At 43.0% G+C, this 17281-nt stretch overlaps 1 protein-coding gene across 1 annotated transcript in view; it reads left to right on the forward strand.

Moving 5' to 3' along the window:
* Positions 1-1750: 1750 nt before the first annotated feature.
* Positions 1751-17281, forward strand: part of CDAN1 (codanin 1) — a 219765-nt gene continuing 204234 nt past the window's right edge. Inside the window, exon 1 of the mRNA XM_069208913.1 lies at positions 1751-1952. Within this exon, the coding sequence (XP_069065014.1) occupies positions 1854-1952 (99 nt within the window). The 5' untranslated portion in view covers positions 1751-1853. The remainder of the gene's footprint in view (positions 1953-17281) is intronic.

Here is a 17281-nt window from a genome sequence, read left to right on the forward strand (position 1 = left end):
CCTTTTTGTCCTTATTGAGACCTAATAGTGTCTATATTTTTAGTACTTCAGGAGAAGTTTTCTTTTTGTTGTTGTTGGTCCTGATGAAGCGTCATTGGATCCGCTTGGACCGCCAGACGCGAAATATGTTGACCCTTGTCTAGAGGCAATGTGATAATTTCCTTGCCCTTACTCATTAATAGAAAGTGGTTGAGCATTATTTCTCACATTATCACTTTCACGTTGTTTTTAATCTTGGTCTAATTCCTCTGTATTTTTCTAAAATTAAATGATTTGGATGTTGAGGTTTAGAACCAATTTTAATATTTTCTCTCCTGCTTGATGAGTGTCTACCCTTGGGCACCACCTTAGACATTCTACCTCGGCAGCCTCTACAAAAGATCTCCGGCAAAGAGCCCCCTCTTGGGGAGCCCGTCAGACATTGCAGCGACCGGTCTGACGAGGAGCATTCCCCGATGATGAAACATGACATCCAAATGGGTGTGTGAGGGGTCTTGCTCCTAAATCTGCAGGTTCCCTTTTGAACAGTGTACTCTTTGGATTGTCAAAAGAAGCATTATACAAATAACAGACCTTTGTTTTAAGCAGAAGCATGTTCCTGTTACTGCATTTTTAATAAGTTAACAGTACTTAACTGCAATGCTTAAATAGGTCTAGACGACATGTTTAAACATTGCCATCTTTATAAAATAATTGTGAAAAATTCGGAGGGGGGGGGGCAATCATTTTTATTTTTCAACTGGGGGGCACGGCATTAAAATGTTTGGAGATCACTGGCCTATAGTATATATGTGCGGTCTAGCACTGTGGTTGGGTTCCTCACACCTGTACGTGCCACCACCCCGATTTCAGCGTGATCCCAGTTCTGATTAAGCTAAAAATGCTATTATTTTAACTTTCTCCCACCCATACCCGCCTCCAAGCCAATGCTAGAAAAACGGCGAAATTAAAAAAAAATCACCCGCTTTTTTCTAAATCTTCCTGCTGGACGTTGCTGACTGTTGGCTAGTATTCCGTTAGCCTTCAATCAACGATTCTTCTTGCCCGCGCGCCAACATCACCAAACACGTGGCCAGCACCCGAGAGGCTAACGAACGCTATGGAGCCGTAGGCCGCAAGCGCTAACTCTGTCACGTGACCTCGTGCGGTTGGTAGGGACGCTTGTGGATCCTTCCACTAACCCAATCAGACGCACCTCTGCGGTGATTGGTTATTTCAGCCAAAGCGTCAGTCTGGGAAATGGAAATACCACTGAAGTTTGCAATTAACGGCTTCTGTGTAGATGGTGGCCGTATGTAAATGGTGTTAGCCCGTCCCGCAAATAAGTTTTTTTCCCCAAAATGTCGCATACGACTCTCGAACTTTTCATGTGATAAGAACAACTATGCTGCTTGAAATAATACGCTCAAACAAGCACGTTTTCCCCTTCAAAGATAAACGTTAAATCTCCTTCATTTGTTACTTTAAAAGCCATAACAATGTATAGCTTTCAAACAGAGGTTCGCTTTTCTAGCTTGTACGTTAGCAAATATGTTTTCTTGTTAGATTTCACATCACTCCACGCAAAACCTCGTTAGTTCAATATGTCGGCCACGTTACAAGATGGCGTGAGAGACACTGGTCTCCAGTGCCCCGTAGCTTTACGGGATCGCTGAGGAAATTCCTCTAGTGTAGCAAAGCACCTCTGGTGTGTGTCCTGTTCCCATTTAGAAACCTCTTTTCCACTTAGGCACACTATCCTGGGGCTATGTTACCTCTGGGACCCCTGGGATAGCAACGGATGGCCAAGAGGCCAACTCCCCCAACTCTTCCCGCGCCAATAGAAGTGCGCGCTGCCAGGAGGCGGGAAAACCATGGCGGCGGAGGTGCTGGAGCTTCTGCTGCAGGAGGAGTTGGCAGTCAGCGCCGTTCTGCAGTGTTTAAAGCGCGCGCATGGACAGCGGCCACCTCAGGTAAAGCAAAAGCGCCGGTGGAGGCAAAGGACTGTCAGTAGAGGGCAGATAATCAACTGTCGACAGATGGCAGCAGAGAGCTGTGCAAGGAATAGACGCTAATCGTACTCAGCGGCCATCTTGCCAGAATGCGTGCGAGGTGACCAATGAGCATTCGTATTTGGCGATTAAGAGTGAGGCTGACTTCCACATCGAGGCTTGGAACACATGGCTAGCAGGTGTGATTAGCGTCGAAAACAGCTGTACGGAGCGGTGTTGTTTTCACGATAACACACACTATTATTTGGAATGGTTGTCTACCACTCTTTGCTCTTTATTTATTGATTTGAGATGTTTTATGGCGCCGATCACATCGCAGTAGACTGGAGGCGCTGGAGACCTTTCATACAACCACATCACACTATTCAGCATAGGTCCCACTACAAAACAGAACTAGAAAATTATAATTTGACGACCAGAACTTCTCACTTCTGATAATAGGTTACTCAGCAGTAATTTTCATGACTCCAACTCAGATACTTTTTAGTCACAGTCATAACTTCTCGAACGAATGCTCTTCTCCATAATGATCATTGCCTCATGAGCTTATTTATCCAAGGATGTAATCGGCTTCTAATAAACAATAGATTAGACCAAAACGCATGCACCAAGTTTAATCTATTGCAAAACAGTAGTATATACTGAAGATAAACGTTGTCACTGAATCCCCGGTGAACTTAATACAGAAATGCCAAAAGCAGAAGATGCATCCACCCACTAGCAACCTGTACTGACTCATGAAGATGTGTGAAGATGCTCATGTTCTACATTACAAATCTTTGTAATTGAAGCAGTTTTAAGGGTTGCCCAGGAGGCTGAAGCACCTCTTATCAACCTCCCTTGAACCACACTGAGTGACACTTGCCCTGTGCCCAGTAAGGGTGAAATAATGCCCCATTTTAACCACTTAATCAATGTCACCTTAGAAGTTAAACTTTGACCTGCAGTGCCAAACGTAACAAAGTATCTCCTTTCCTAAGTGAAACTGTACGAGCCAGGTAGATTGATAGTATACTTTTTACGACCAAAATATGGAGGCCTTGACCCTCCCGAGAAAGCTGGAGAAGGACATAAGACTGTCAAAACGAAATCCTCTGAAGTTTAATGGGACCTTAGGCACCAACTGGGGACCTGGGCGAATAATGTCCTTATAAGGAAAATCACTTAAAAAGTGTTCTGAACCTAACAGAACTCCCCATCTCCTACCCCTCTTGCCAGAGTGAAGGCAACCAGAAATAATACCTTGACTGATAGAAGTGTCAGGTATACTTGATCTATGGCAGGGGTCTCCATCCTTTTCTGTAGTGAGAGCTATTTCGGATAAAGGAAAGTCTGCCTTAGCTATAATCATATTAAATCACTGTAAAATTGGGACCACATATGTTAACATTACACTGTGACCACCCTAAGCGGAGTAACAGTAGTTCAACAATTCAGACAGTTACTAGCAGAGATGCATGGGAAAAAAACCTATCAATAGTAAACGCCTTCACCTAATTATATAACAACCTAATTATATAACAGCCAAAGAATCATGTGCACTGTGGCACAACACACATAACCTCACCAATGTCTCCCAAACTCAACTTAATTTATCATCCAATTGTGAATTTTAAATGTATTTTTCAATTGCAATCAATCAATCAATCAAAGAAATGTATAGAGCGCGCTACTCACCCGTGAGGGTAGGGTTGGGAGGGGAGGAGGGTTCACTGTTCGAATAGCCATCTCTTGAGTTTTTTTCTGAAAGGCAGGAGGTTTTGGGTTTTGCGAAGGTTGGTAGGGAGGGAGTTCCAGGTCTTGGGGGTGAGGTAGGAGAAGGACCTGCCTCCGGTGGTGGTGCGTTGGATGCGGGGGATTATGGCCAGTGTGAGGTCGGCGGATCGGCGGTGGCGTGTGGGAGTGTGGAAGTTCACTTTTTCGTTGAGGTAGGCTGGGCTGGTGTTGTGGAGGGATTTGTGTGCGTGGATGAGGATCTTGAAGGTGAACCTCTTGTCTATGGGGAGCCAGTGAAGGGATTTGAGGTGTGGTGTGATGTGTTCGTGGCGGGGGAGGCTCAGGATGAGGCGTGCAGCTGTGTTCTGGATTCTCTGGAGTTTGCGTTTGAGTTTGAGTGCGGTGCCGGCGTAGAGGGCGTTACCGTAGTCTAGCCTGCTGCTGATGAGTGCATGGGTGACGGTCTTCCTGGTCTCTGTAGGAATCCATTTGAAGGTTTTTTTCAGCGTGCGGAGTGTGTGGAAACAGGAGGAGGTGACTGCGTTGATTTGTTGGGTCATGGAGAGGGAGGTGTCTAGGATGATGCCGAGGTTGCGTGCGTGGTTTGCGGGGCCTAGGGTGGTTGGCCACCAGGAGTCGTCCCATATGTTTTTTTTGGGGCCGAAGATGATGATTTCTGTTTTGTTGGAGTTGAGCTTGAGGTGATTTGTTGTTATCCAGGTGGTGGTGTTGAGGAGTGCAGCGTGGAGGTTGGTTTTGGCGTTGGTGGGGTTGTGGGTGGGGGAGATAATGAGTTGGGTGTCCTCTGCGTAAGATAGGATGGTGATTCCGTGCGGTCGGAGGATGTTGGCGAGAGGGGTCATGTAAATGTTGAAGAGAGTGGGGCTGAGGGAGGACCCTTGGGGGACTCCGCAGATGATTTTGGTAGCAGTGGAGTGGAAGGGTGGGAGGCAGACTTTTTGGGTTCTATCAGTGAGGAATGAGGTGAGCCAGTCTAGGGCTTTGTGTCGAATTCCTGTGTTGTGGAGGCGTGTGCTGAGTGTGTGGTGGAGGACAGTGTCAAAGGCTGCGGAGAGGTCTAGGAGGTGAGTGAGACTGTCTCGCCCTTGTCGACTCTGGTTCTGATGTCATCGGTACATGCGATGAGGGCGGTTTCTGTGCTGTGGTTCTTGCTGAACCCAGATTGAGAGGGGTCGAGTGTGTTGTTTTCCTCAAGGAAGTGGGATAGGCGGGTGTTGACTAGTTTCTCTGCGACCTTGGCGGGGAAAGGGAGGAGAGAGATGGGGCGGTAGTTGCAGAGGTCTTCCGGGTCGGCTTTGGGCTTTTTTAGGAGTGCAGTGATTTCTGCGTGCTTCCAGAGGTCAGGGAAGGTGGCGGTGTCGAATGAGGTGTTGATTATGTCGCGGAGTTTGGGGGCGATGGTTGGGCTGGCTTTGTTGAAAATGCAATGGGGGAAAGGGTCGGAGGGGGATCCGGAGTGGATAGAACTCATGGTTATTTCAGTTTCTTCGTCTGTGGTTGGGGCCCAGGTGGTAAGTAGGTTTGAGGGGCATGAGAGGGGTCTGAGTTGGGTGGGTGAGAGGCGTGTGTGGTGGGTGTGTGTGGTATTGCAACAATTTACCTTATTCAGCACACCAGTTTCTGAAAATGCACATATTTTCCAATCAAATACCATTTTGGACAAACAAACTCAATCTTCCAGAAAAATATCTTTTCCTAAAAAAACACAGTTTTTCATTTGTGGGAAGTACACAATCAATGTGGTGATCTAGATTTTTTTACTACTTATGAGCATGATCTCAACTATTCAAAATTCCTGATGAAGTGGTGAAGAACGGATTATAGATGTTGTTCTTTTTTTAGCATAAACATTAAAACTAGTCCACTTTCATGCCATGGCAAACACTGAAAATACTATTATTTCTCCTAAACATTTTCTCTGTGTTCCAGGGAATCCTCTTTTGCAGTGGATGAATTGAAAGGAATATTTTTGAAATTACACTGAGACCATTTCTTACTCAGACACTTTTACACATCTAAGGAAGACAAGTTTTTTATTACATTCCTTAAATCCTGAAGGTCTAATGCTGTATAAACCAATAGCTAAAGAGCTGAGGTGGGTGATAGCAGTGTATTCAATGATGATAGTAGATTGTGAATTGCAAATATGGCAAACTGTATGGTCTTACAGAATCACAGAAATTGCTTCCTCTGGGTATTCCCCGTTTTGAAATAATGTGGGGAAGGGAACTAAATTCAACATGCAATCCTGGATGGCTAGCCAGCTTCAGAATTGTTAAGTGGTCTGAGGTGGAAGAAAGTGAGAAGGTGCATAATACACTTAACTGTTATAAAATATTTGCTGTCGGAAATATGGAGTTCAAGCCACAAAAGCCCTGTCTTGTTGTTCAGGTGTTAAAAAATTATTTGAGGTTGGTGTAGCGTCCTCCCAAGCCTGGGTACCCACCAATGAATACTCCACACGCGCATAGCTATGTATTATACGTCTTTGTTTGTCTGCATGTAACCGCAAACTGAACATTCTAAACCTGCATTCACGTCAACACATTCTAACACTTACGTCACAGCTCTACATAGTTCTTCAGGAACCAAAAGGGATCTGTAATTTGTACTCACACAACATTACACCACCCCATCCGTTAAATATTTTTATTTTTTATTTTTACAAATGTCTACACAATCATAGCTCTTCAACAAGCCTTCTTGGTGCTTACTTACTTGTCCCAATCATGTCTTTGGAAACTTGGAATCAGCAACATGAGTGCCCATGATCTACGTTGGCCATGTAGGAGCAACAGCAGTCTGGGGTTTTCCAATTGTCCTTTCTGAATCAGCCTCTGCGTTGACATCGGTATCTGATGAGATATGAGCCACCTGCCTGAAATGCAAGGAATCTCTTGTGATGGATTTCCCAGGACGTTGGTGAGTCACCATGTGTCCTTTGCTAGTTACGACAGGGAATGGCTCTGCATCACATAGAGCATCAGAGTTACGTTTTCTCAGCTGACAGATGAGCACTCAATCTCCTCTTGTGAAGACAATGTCTTTTGCACGCCATCTCTTGTCTGCATAGGCCTTAATTTTCTTTTAATGGTCCAAGTCTTTTGTACAGGTTTGTTCTTCAGTTCTCAATCTTGTGTTGCTCCATTGAGGTAACTTGGTCATCATTGCTCTCCCAAACATTGAGGTTGCAGGTCTTTCACCTGTGTTCAAGTGAGGAGTCGAATGGTAAGCTCGTAGGGTAGAACTTGATATAGTCCTGAGGTGAACGTTTCTAATGCAGCAAGCCGAACAGCTTTCTTTAATGTACTCATGAAAAGTTCAACTAGTCCATTAGCCTGTGGTCAATGATATGTGCTCTTCTGATGCTTCACATTTAGCAAATTAAGAAAGTCTCTGAATTCTCGACTGTTGAAAGGTGAGCCACTGTCAGATTTTAAAATCTCAGGAATGTCCCATGTCGCAAAGATGCCATCTAATCTCTCAATGACTCTTACCTGGGTGACAGAGGAGAGATCTTTTTCTAATGAAAAACAGGAGTGTTCATCAACAATCGCTATCAGGTGATGTCCGCTGTCAAGTGGACCGAAATAGTCAACAACAGTTCTTTGTTATGCATGCTTTGGCAACTCTGACATGTTTAAGAGGTGTTGAGTGGTTTTCGATGACAGGCAGTTGCATATATTACAGGCCTTTGATTCTCTTTCAACTCGTTCATCGAGATGGGGAAACCAAACTCATTCTCGGAGAGCTCGTTTTGTGGCAGTAATTCCAAAATGTCCTTAATGGGCCATTTCATTTATCAGTTGTAGACTCTTCGGAATGACAATTCTCAAACCCCTAAGAGTAATGCCTTCTTGTGTCACGGACAGTTCATCTTTGACATTATTAAACTTCTGGTGTTCACTGTCACTGGTAAGAGGTTGAGTATGTTGATTCCATGACAGATGGGTAATAATGTTTTTCAGTTTTAACATGCCACTATCTTGACTAATGGCAGTGACAGTTTGTTCCAACAAAATGGCAGCAGGTGTATTTGATTTCACAATTACATTTATGTAGGCTTCAGCTGCCTTTGAAGGGTTACTATGACGGTGTATAGGCACTCTGGAGAAGTAGTCGGCAAGGTTTTGATCTTTACCTGGACCGAGCACAATTGTGTAGTTGTACTCTTGCAATGGTAGACCCCAGCGTTCAATGCATGGAGGAATCTTGGCCTTTGCTTGCCAAAGATGGTTAGCAATGCTTGATGATCTATTGCAAGCGTAAGAGTTTTTCCGTACAGCTTTATCTTGTTCCTTCTGTGTAGCTCTGAAAACTAAGATGTCATTGCTATAGTTGCAAGCATTCCTGATAGGTTTCATGATAGGTCTAACAGCGTCTTGAAAAAGTCTGCAGCTATTGACACTTCAAAACTGAGTCTTTTGTATCGAAACAGACCAATATGTGTAGAAAAGGTTGGAATGTACCTGCAGCTCTCTTCGAGTTCCAACTGACGATATCCTTTATTTAGATCAAGCTAGAATACTTTTGCACCATTCAATTGTGTTATCATGCCAGCAATGTGTGACCTGGATGTTGTTCTCTTTTAGTTGTCTTGATCGCATGACTCTTATCCATGTAGATGCATACAGCTCTTTCACTGTTTTATTTTGGGCACTGCCACAATGGAAGAAATCCATGGCATCAGACAGTTACCACTTAACAATATCATGCTTAAGTAATGATTTGTGTTGCTTTTCAACAGCTTCTTGTACATTAAATTAAATTTGTCTGTGTCTTTGAGCAACAGGACAGACATCCTCATTATTATGCAATTGTACTTTCATAGTCTTAAGTTTTCTCAACCGATGAAACAACAAAGGGAACTGACTTACTATTTTGTGATGAGCATTCATGTTGTAGTTCACTGAGATCAGTCTCATATCAGCAGATGTGCTGAAACTGAGTAAATTAGCACTTGACGCCCTGCCTTGAAGGACATAGATGGGTGTCTGCACTTTTGTTTTCTTGTGTTTCATAGTCACCACAAATTAACTTTTACCTTTCAAGGGTCTCGATGCAGCCCATGTGTACACTTTAGTTTTCAATGGTGTCAGTCGTGGCAATGGAGATAGTTTGTTATATATCTCCTAAGTCAGAATATTTCACGCCCACCACCCTCGATGATGAAAAGTATGGAACAACCATTTATTTTCAGTGTAATGTTTGTATAGTGTTTGAATGACTTTGGTGCTTTTTTATGTCGACTTTCCTCTAACTGGTATTTTTATTCACATGTGGCCAGTCCAATGTTTGCATGTTTCTGAGGTAAACATAGACATGGCATAATCATCTTCTTTATTTTCACTTGATACTGACAAACTTTTAGACAATGATTTAGATGATGATCAACTTAGTTTGGTGTAGATTTGTCTCAACTGATGTTGTCGCTTGGCCTTGTGGGCATGTGTTGAACGTCGCTTCGGGAATATTTGGTCGGCCATTTTGTCAATGTGTTATGATGCACTTACTTTTTCGTTCACTTTGCAAACCGTTTTGGAATGGTTCTCTTTCAAACAGCCTTTGCATATCTGTCTAATGGCAGGTCATCTACCTTCATGTGGAAACAACAATCTTCACCTGAAACACAACTTCTTTTTCTTTGGATACATCACCCTGTGTCCTTCAGCTTTGTGTTTCTGCTTGCTTTTCATGTTCATGACTGACTCACTTTGGGCACCTCCAGCCTCCATTTCAGCAGCTTGTGGATTGGCACGCTCTTCAGTTCTAGGAGCCATGGGAACTCACTCCAGACTAAGAGTTACTCTCAGCATTCATCATCTGAATTATTCTGACAGGCATCCGTCAATAACTCGGACATATTGCTTCTTCATCATTGAATTTATTGAATCTACAGTGTTTGACGGGTGTATCCTGTCTCTCAACAAATTTATCTATGGTTTCATCAGCTCTTTGTCTTTCGTGATGGAAAATGTACCTTTCGTAATCTACATTCAGAAATGGGTTGAATTTAAGATTTAAAGCTTCTTTAATTTGATAGTACGAAACTTCATCAGCTTGCTGCACTTCTTAATGACTTCCTTTACACCGTCACCAGCAGAATTCGTCAGGTACTTGATAATCTTTTTGCCATCTGTTTCTTCGAGCACATCAATGAACTAATCAAATGTCTTTATCCACGCAGTCAGTCTGTCACCAGTATTTTGCCTTTTGGCAGTGTCGAATGGTGGTGGTGGTTTTCAGGAAGGTGGCAGAAGTGTAACTGTTTACGGGATTGGCTGACACTGCAACAAGAGTTCTCTTGATCTCCACTTGGCAGGGGCATAGATTCAGCGGGGTGTTTGCAGGGTGTTACAGCCCTCCTCCCCATAAATGTATTTTGTGATAAATAGTTTGGTACAGGCGCTTTTAGTCGGGTATGGCGAGGTGTCTGTCTGATTTCACCAGGACTTTTCGCACACACAGACAAAAATGCAGACACATTCTCTCCGTGTCTCTGCTTGGAAAGCCTTAAAAAAAAAATAAGGTTATCTCACAAAATAATGTGTTTTCTCTTACTTCGTACCCCTTACCAATCTGCATTCCTCTACCTTTCCACTGCCACTCAAGGCCCTCTTGTGCACCATGCTTGCTGTGTAATGTATTTTGACATTATGTGCCAGTGTGATTGTTGGAGAATCTGATCCCCCCCCCCCAACAATCTTACTGACTAAGCTACGCCCCTGCCACTTATCAGTTTTGGTGAATTTGTTCATGCACGCCATCTCTTAGACCCTGTGACGTGCTATCCTCTGGGTCATCTTGGACAGTCTGTGGAACTGTGACCTCTTTCTTGGTCTCCATTGGAGCCCTTCACTTTCAGGAGCTGTGCTGAGCCACCACCTGGGTGGTTTGGTGGTATGCCCCTTCAGGTATTGGACAGCTCAATCAGGTCAACCCTGTGCTTCTTCTTGGGTCTCTACGCCTGCCACTTAGGTCATAGAGCTCTTTATTTCAAGGCACTGGTAAGTGCAACTACTGTATGCTTTATCATGAATTATTCTGTCAGCTAAGTGCTCTTGTGTATTTCACTTGCGTTTGACTAGGGTAGTTCTTAGCACTTCTTTTCTGTATCTTTTTGTGCCCACTTTTAGCATTATCACTCATTATGATGTATAGCTTTATGTTGCTTAGTATAGTGGTGCTTTCTTTACCACCTTGTCCGCAAGTTCTTGACCAATGATGCATAGTCTTCTCAGCAAAGCTTTTTTCAATTTCAAACGCTTCACTCCGGCTGGAGTTGCGCTTTGACTTCACATATGCCAAAAGTCAATTCTGCACTCCAACAAAGGCACACGTGGCACACATAAGCAGTTTGCTTGGACCACGCCAAACTCTCTTGGAGAGCACTGTTGATCCTCTGGTTACTTATCTCCTAGCTCGTCACCATTTGTAGTGTCCTCTCCAGCCTGAGTACCCGCCAATAAATATACCACACACAGTGTTGCATGTTTTTATTTGTCTGCGTGTAACTACAACTCAACATGCTAAACCTGAATTCACTTCACCACATTCTAGCACTTAAGTCACAATTATATGGAGTTCGTCAGGAGCCAGAAGGTTTCTGTTATTTATACTCACAGCAATACAGTTGGATAATGGGAAGAACTGGCATGGGAGCAGATTGGCACTTTGTAGTCATCTGGTTGCAGAAAGGAGAATAATAAATTCCTTCCCAGATGTGTATGATGTTGATGAAGGTGACAGTGGTATAGAAAAGGGATCACCTGTTAAAAGCTAGGATTTAGGAATGAAGATTCTTCTGGAATTCCTACACAGCAATAATTACAGTCCTCAAGAGTTGCCCGAATGTTTTGATAAGTTCAGAACCAATGAATTCCAGTATGTCAAGAGTTAAGGGGCTTAGCATCTGAAACCAAAACTAGAATGGCCGCTGGTGAATGTATTGAGGTAGATGCAAGGATCACACTTCCCTCCTCACTTCACCATGATGGTTCAGGAACCAGTGTTTTGGCAGGTGGTGCGACTGAAAGGGGTGATCCAGTGCTCTAATTTGAATGATTATGTGTGTGAGTGATTCTGTTTCAAGTTTTAACTGAAGAATCCTACTCTAATTGTTGGTTGTTATTTCCATCTCCAATTCCATTTGTTTTATTTCCTTTTTGTCACAGTTTATTTGTCTACAAAGGCTACTGGTATCTTAATTTCCTTCTTCCTATTTTTGTTTTATAAGGGAGACGTGGTGTAGTGTTGTTTTTAGCATCAGAACGTTCCTCTTCCTCTGAGTGTTCCAATATACAATCACTGATGATGTGCTTATATTAGAGGAGGCTGTCTGGCTACCCACTCACTATCAAGGGAGTTTACCTACTTTTCATGTATTGTGTTTCTTTGACAGGGTTGCGTACACTGTTTTCACCCTGTCTTGAGGAAACCGGCTTTGGTGCTTTGACGGTGGTGTATAGCAATATACAAATTAAATTCAAATATAAGATGTTGTTCCAGATTCTTGGCACAGCAGTAGAGAAAGATTGTTAGTCTCTTCCCTTTTTTGAATTTGTTTTTATTTGTTAAATCTTGTGATCTCTAGAACGAGCAACTCTATTCCTTGAAATGTCTGCCATGGACCATAAGAGTGAAGATCAAATCTTTCTCTTCATAATAAAATTTTATCTAATGCTTGTATATACTTTATTTTGTTATCTAATTTGCCTCTTTGATAATGATAATCCCTTTATCCACTGCCCAGAATCGACATAGATCTGGCAACTTACAGGATGTTTTAGTCAAACACCCTTGAAATTAGACTCATTTGCAATTGGAGCTAAAAGTGAGTAAAGAACGGTGGGGCAAAAAACGAAAAGCTTTTTTACCGATCGACAGCTTCAAGATTTTTCTGGCTGGATGAGCACAAGAGAAACCTTGTCTGACCACCTCTTCTGTACACAGTAGGTTCCTGACACACTCTAGTTTGTGATCCTCCACCACTAAAGACTTTGGCCCTCATTAGGAGTTTGGCGGGCGGCCTCTGCCGCCCGCCCGCCAAACTCCCATGTTCAGAAGACCGCCAGTGCAGTCTTCTGCCCGCTGGCCCTATTATGAGTTTCCCACTTGCCCAGCAGAAAACTACCCACAAAATTGATGCCGGCTCGTAATCGAGCCAGTGGCAATGTTGCGGTGCGTCGGGTGCGACAGCACCTGTTGCACTTTTCACTGTCTGTAAATCAGGCAGTGAAAAGCGTGACGGGGCTGCCCATGGGGGCTTGCACTGCCCATGCCAAGTGCACCTTGAAATACATGAATTCAGAGTATGCACTGTAAAAAAAAACAAAAAAACACTTTTGTGTTTGTTTTAATCGGCTATAATATTGCTCTATGTTTCAAAATAATCTACACTACATATAGAGTACACATGACAACTAACTTGCCTCTTTGTTCACTTGTGGCATTAACGTTAGAGTGGGGAGTAATGTCATATTTAAAATATCAAGTGGTTAATTTGTAAATAAAAACGTCAGGTGCCCGAAGCTCTCCTCAGAAATACGCGGCTGCTGCAATTAAATGTGTGAGCACAGAATACTGAGGCAATGTAATTCTGAAGCCATCCCGGGCCTCTTTAATCCATTTACAGCCAGTTCCTGCCCCTTCAATTCACTCTGCAAGAGTGAGCTTTCTGCTTACTCCCTTTTTGCTGCTTCTCCGCCTTTCTCTACCTTCTCGTTTCCCACTATTGTCTTTTGCTCCCAGTAAATGACAGATGCAAAAAAAAAGTGCTGATTGCCCCTCCCACCGGCTACCTCCAGCTCAAATTAAACACTGAAAACATCACTTTTTTATAGATGCCTCTCAGTGCAGTGAGACAGTGTGATGTACTGTGGTTAAATGCTTCTGCATTTTCAAGAAATACTTTTTTGAATTTTGAAGAATTTGGTTTATTTTTATGCAATGTTTGTTTTATGATTAACAAGTCAAACATGTCTGTGGCTGAGTTTGTGCATGGGCTTCTTGAACCATGCCATCATAAACATATATTCCTCCAGCTATGCGGTCAAATATATGTGTGTGTTTATATGTGTGTAAATAAATATATATTGTGTTTGTATCATTGGAGATAAGGCCTACTTGAGAAAAAACAAGCAATTGGATCCTTAAGATCTAATCTTGTTCTAGAAACTGCTGACAGCCATGATGAGGCTTTAAAAGGAAGATTAAATGTCCAAATCACGGTCTTGCTCACAGCTGTTAAGTTCTTCCTCTTGCTCAGCATCTCCCAATCCCAAACTCAGTAAATTACATTTATCTGTTATGTGCCCCTTGCACTCATGGTCTCCTCAAGAACGTACCATTTGTTTGTATCTATTTCATTGGCCTGCCATTTCTTTGCGGAATGACGGTTTCACAGTGAACCGTCTTATTTACCATTTCATTGTAAGTTATATGAATATAATGTGGATAATATTTTAGGCTATTGCAAGGAGGTAGGACGGATGCAAATAAGGGTTAAGGTTTTAGGGTTAGGGGTAAAGAGTTAAAGGTAAGAGGTTAAATGCTTATGGGAATGAGGTAAAGGCCGGGGCTGTATGTAAAATGAGTCCTCCATGTCTGAGACCTGACAGCAGTTGAAAGATTGCATTGAAATGGGTCCCTAATGAGCTCTGTTAACTGTCCTTAAATTTACAGGGAAAAACTTTGATAGATTTCTGAACAATGTCTGTACAAACCATTAGGACAAACCATGTCAGCAAGGTAGCTCCTGTTTACATTTCATGTTTAACCTAACTTACTTTTCCAAGAGTATTTGCTTTTTCCAAGATGCTGGTTTTCACTCCGCATGTTATTCTTTATTAGTGTCTGTGTGAGTCAGGATTGTGGGTGGGTAATGCAGCTTATTTGAAAGCTCTTACGTTGCAGCTTGTGCTGCTTTACTCTTCAGAATATCAAAACTATGCACTTCAGGATATTTTAAGGCACAATGTAAAGCAATCACTCTCAAACACCTTCGTAAGTAGAATAATCAAGTTTATTTAAGGGGCAAGTTCTCAGCTAGCAAAACTAAACCACACTAATATATATATATATATATATATATATATATATATATATATATATATATATATATATATATACATCAGGAGAATAACATGAGAATAATGATAAAGATATAAGCACTCTGTGAATAATTGCAAGAGTAAGTGCATATAATACAAGCACATACAATATACCTCAATGCTCAATAGCATGAAAATGACTGCAAGAATAAGTGCATAGTACGCGCGCACACACAATATACTTCAATGCTCAATAGCATGAAAATGACTGCAAGAATAAGTACATATTACGCACGCACACACAATACACTTAATAAATTGAAAAGCTTCACCGAAAAGAGCGTCTGCATCCCTCCGCCGTACACAAAGCTGGGGAACTCAAATCAGCTAGCACAGGGAGCCTCTGTTCGGGACAATCAGTCCTCCTGGCGTTGCGTCCAACCCAGAAGAGAGTTCCTAAACCAGCCCATCCAGGCCCCCAACTTTTATAGTATTTACTAACGCCCAGGAGTCTTTTCTAGAAAAAGACCCCCTCCTTTACAAATTGTGAAATCGGCGGTACCTTGTATACCCTTCGAGACGTCTCCTCAGAACGGGCCAAGTTCCCAGAAGAGGACTCCAAGGTGAAGCTTGCATTCCTCCTTGTGTACAGGCAGCTTGCATTCCTCCTTGTGTACAGGCGCATCCCCCTGTTGCTCTAACTGATAGCTCGTGGACTGTAAATAGCGCCCTTCGTACCAGGCAGATGGAGCGAAGTTGAGCAGAAAAACACCCCACCCTTCAGCTTGCCGAAGCTTGTGGAAAAACACAGAACAGTGCCTTACGCACCGAACCAGACTCGACAAAATGGAGTCGTGAACCAAAATGGAAGCGAAGGCCAATGAAAGCAGAGGCCAATGGTCCACACTCTGCACCACTGTTTACCTTGCACGTAGTGCTGCCGCATGCACGTAGTGTATGTAGCAATACATTTCCACCCTTGGACCATTTATATATCCTATAAGCTGAAATGGCAATGCTCTTGGGCGACACTGAGATAGAAGGTTAGGCACACACTGAATACAACAACATAATGAAATTAAAATAACTGTTATGATAATGATTACACCAAAGATATAACGCAGTTGGCCTAGATTAGGCAGCCATCCAAAAGCCCAATCCCACCACCCCTTGTCAACATCCTGCTGCACCCCCTTCACCAACTTATGCAGGACCTCTATGTGGGAGTTGATTGATATGGAGTGGTCGGATAAATTGAAGCAACATAATCCTTCAAAATCACTGCAGCCATGGTTGTGTTTAAGCAGTAAATAATCAATAGCAGCGCGATTCTGCAAAGCAGCTCTTCTAATTCCCTGTACATCTAATAACAGCTCAGCTAAGGCAGCTGATGTATAGTTAATATTCTTGACTACTAAACATGCAAGTTTATTAATAACTCTGGTATTATATACTGCAAGTCCTGGCACCCCTACGATAGAACCAGCTAAACTAACATATTCTGTTTTGGACAGCAATGAAATTTCAGAATCACAGTCCGTAGGTAATTGAATAGTGTCTCTGGTATAGCGAGGGTGTAGAGCAGTATCCATAGGAAACATGAGAAAGCCTAAGCGTGACCAGGCACAAGGCCCTCCGGTTAGATTGGCTGGAATATAAGTAAAAGAAAGATTACCACAAGAAAAGAGCCAACCTTTAGGCAACTTAACATTTTGAATGTGGCTGGCAGCAGGCACCACATGTTGGCAGAACTTCGAATTATTTACATTCAAGCAGGTTAGGTCATTCCGTGAGTGGCACAACGTCCGTTGTGCAGCAGTTAAGTTTTTGTCTCTTTTCTCCAATTTGAGCTGAGCACATTTACCTATTTTCATAGGATCACAGGTCAATGAATAGCACACATCCCCATTTGAGATGTTAAACGTGAGTATAGATGTCATGTTCCTCCACAACCGCCTGCCCACCTCCGGGCAATGACGGCAGTACTCATAGAGTGACAGATGGGAGCGAACGTCACTCACATCCACCATTCCATCCTGGTTTGTATTGTTAAAGATGTGTAGTAATACAGCAGCAGGAGTGGGCACTGCCACTAGACAAGTGGTAATCAAATCTTGAACGCTTTGCATGTTACTCATACAGAAGTGAGATATATTCAGCACTTCCTGCGCTAGATGAATCCAAACATTGTTCGGTTGATGCAGCAGCGTTGGCATCTGCGGCTGACGGTTGAATTTTTGGGCTATGAGCCCCTCCCGCTCCCCGGTGGAGTCTCCCGAACGGGCTCCATACACCACACTCATGGCACAGGCACTCCACAGGATGATCTGAAAAGAACAAAGGACAAAACACGTATTATCATTCTCGCAGATAGCATTTGTCAGCGGGAACATGTTCCCATTTGTCTTGACCAGGTCGCATAACTACCAGGACATTGTCTGGTCCAGTGGCGATGACATCAGCGGGTTGAGGAGGGTTATTTGGGGATTCAATCCACACTTT

The sequence above is a fragment of the Pleurodeles waltl genome, chromosome 9 (assembly GCF_031143425.1).
Source record: "Pleurodeles waltl isolate 20211129_DDA chromosome 9, aPleWal1.hap1.20221129, whole genome shotgun sequence".
NCBI classification, from domain to species: domain Eukaryota; kingdom Metazoa; phylum Chordata; class Amphibia; order Caudata; family Salamandridae; genus Pleurodeles; species Pleurodeles waltl.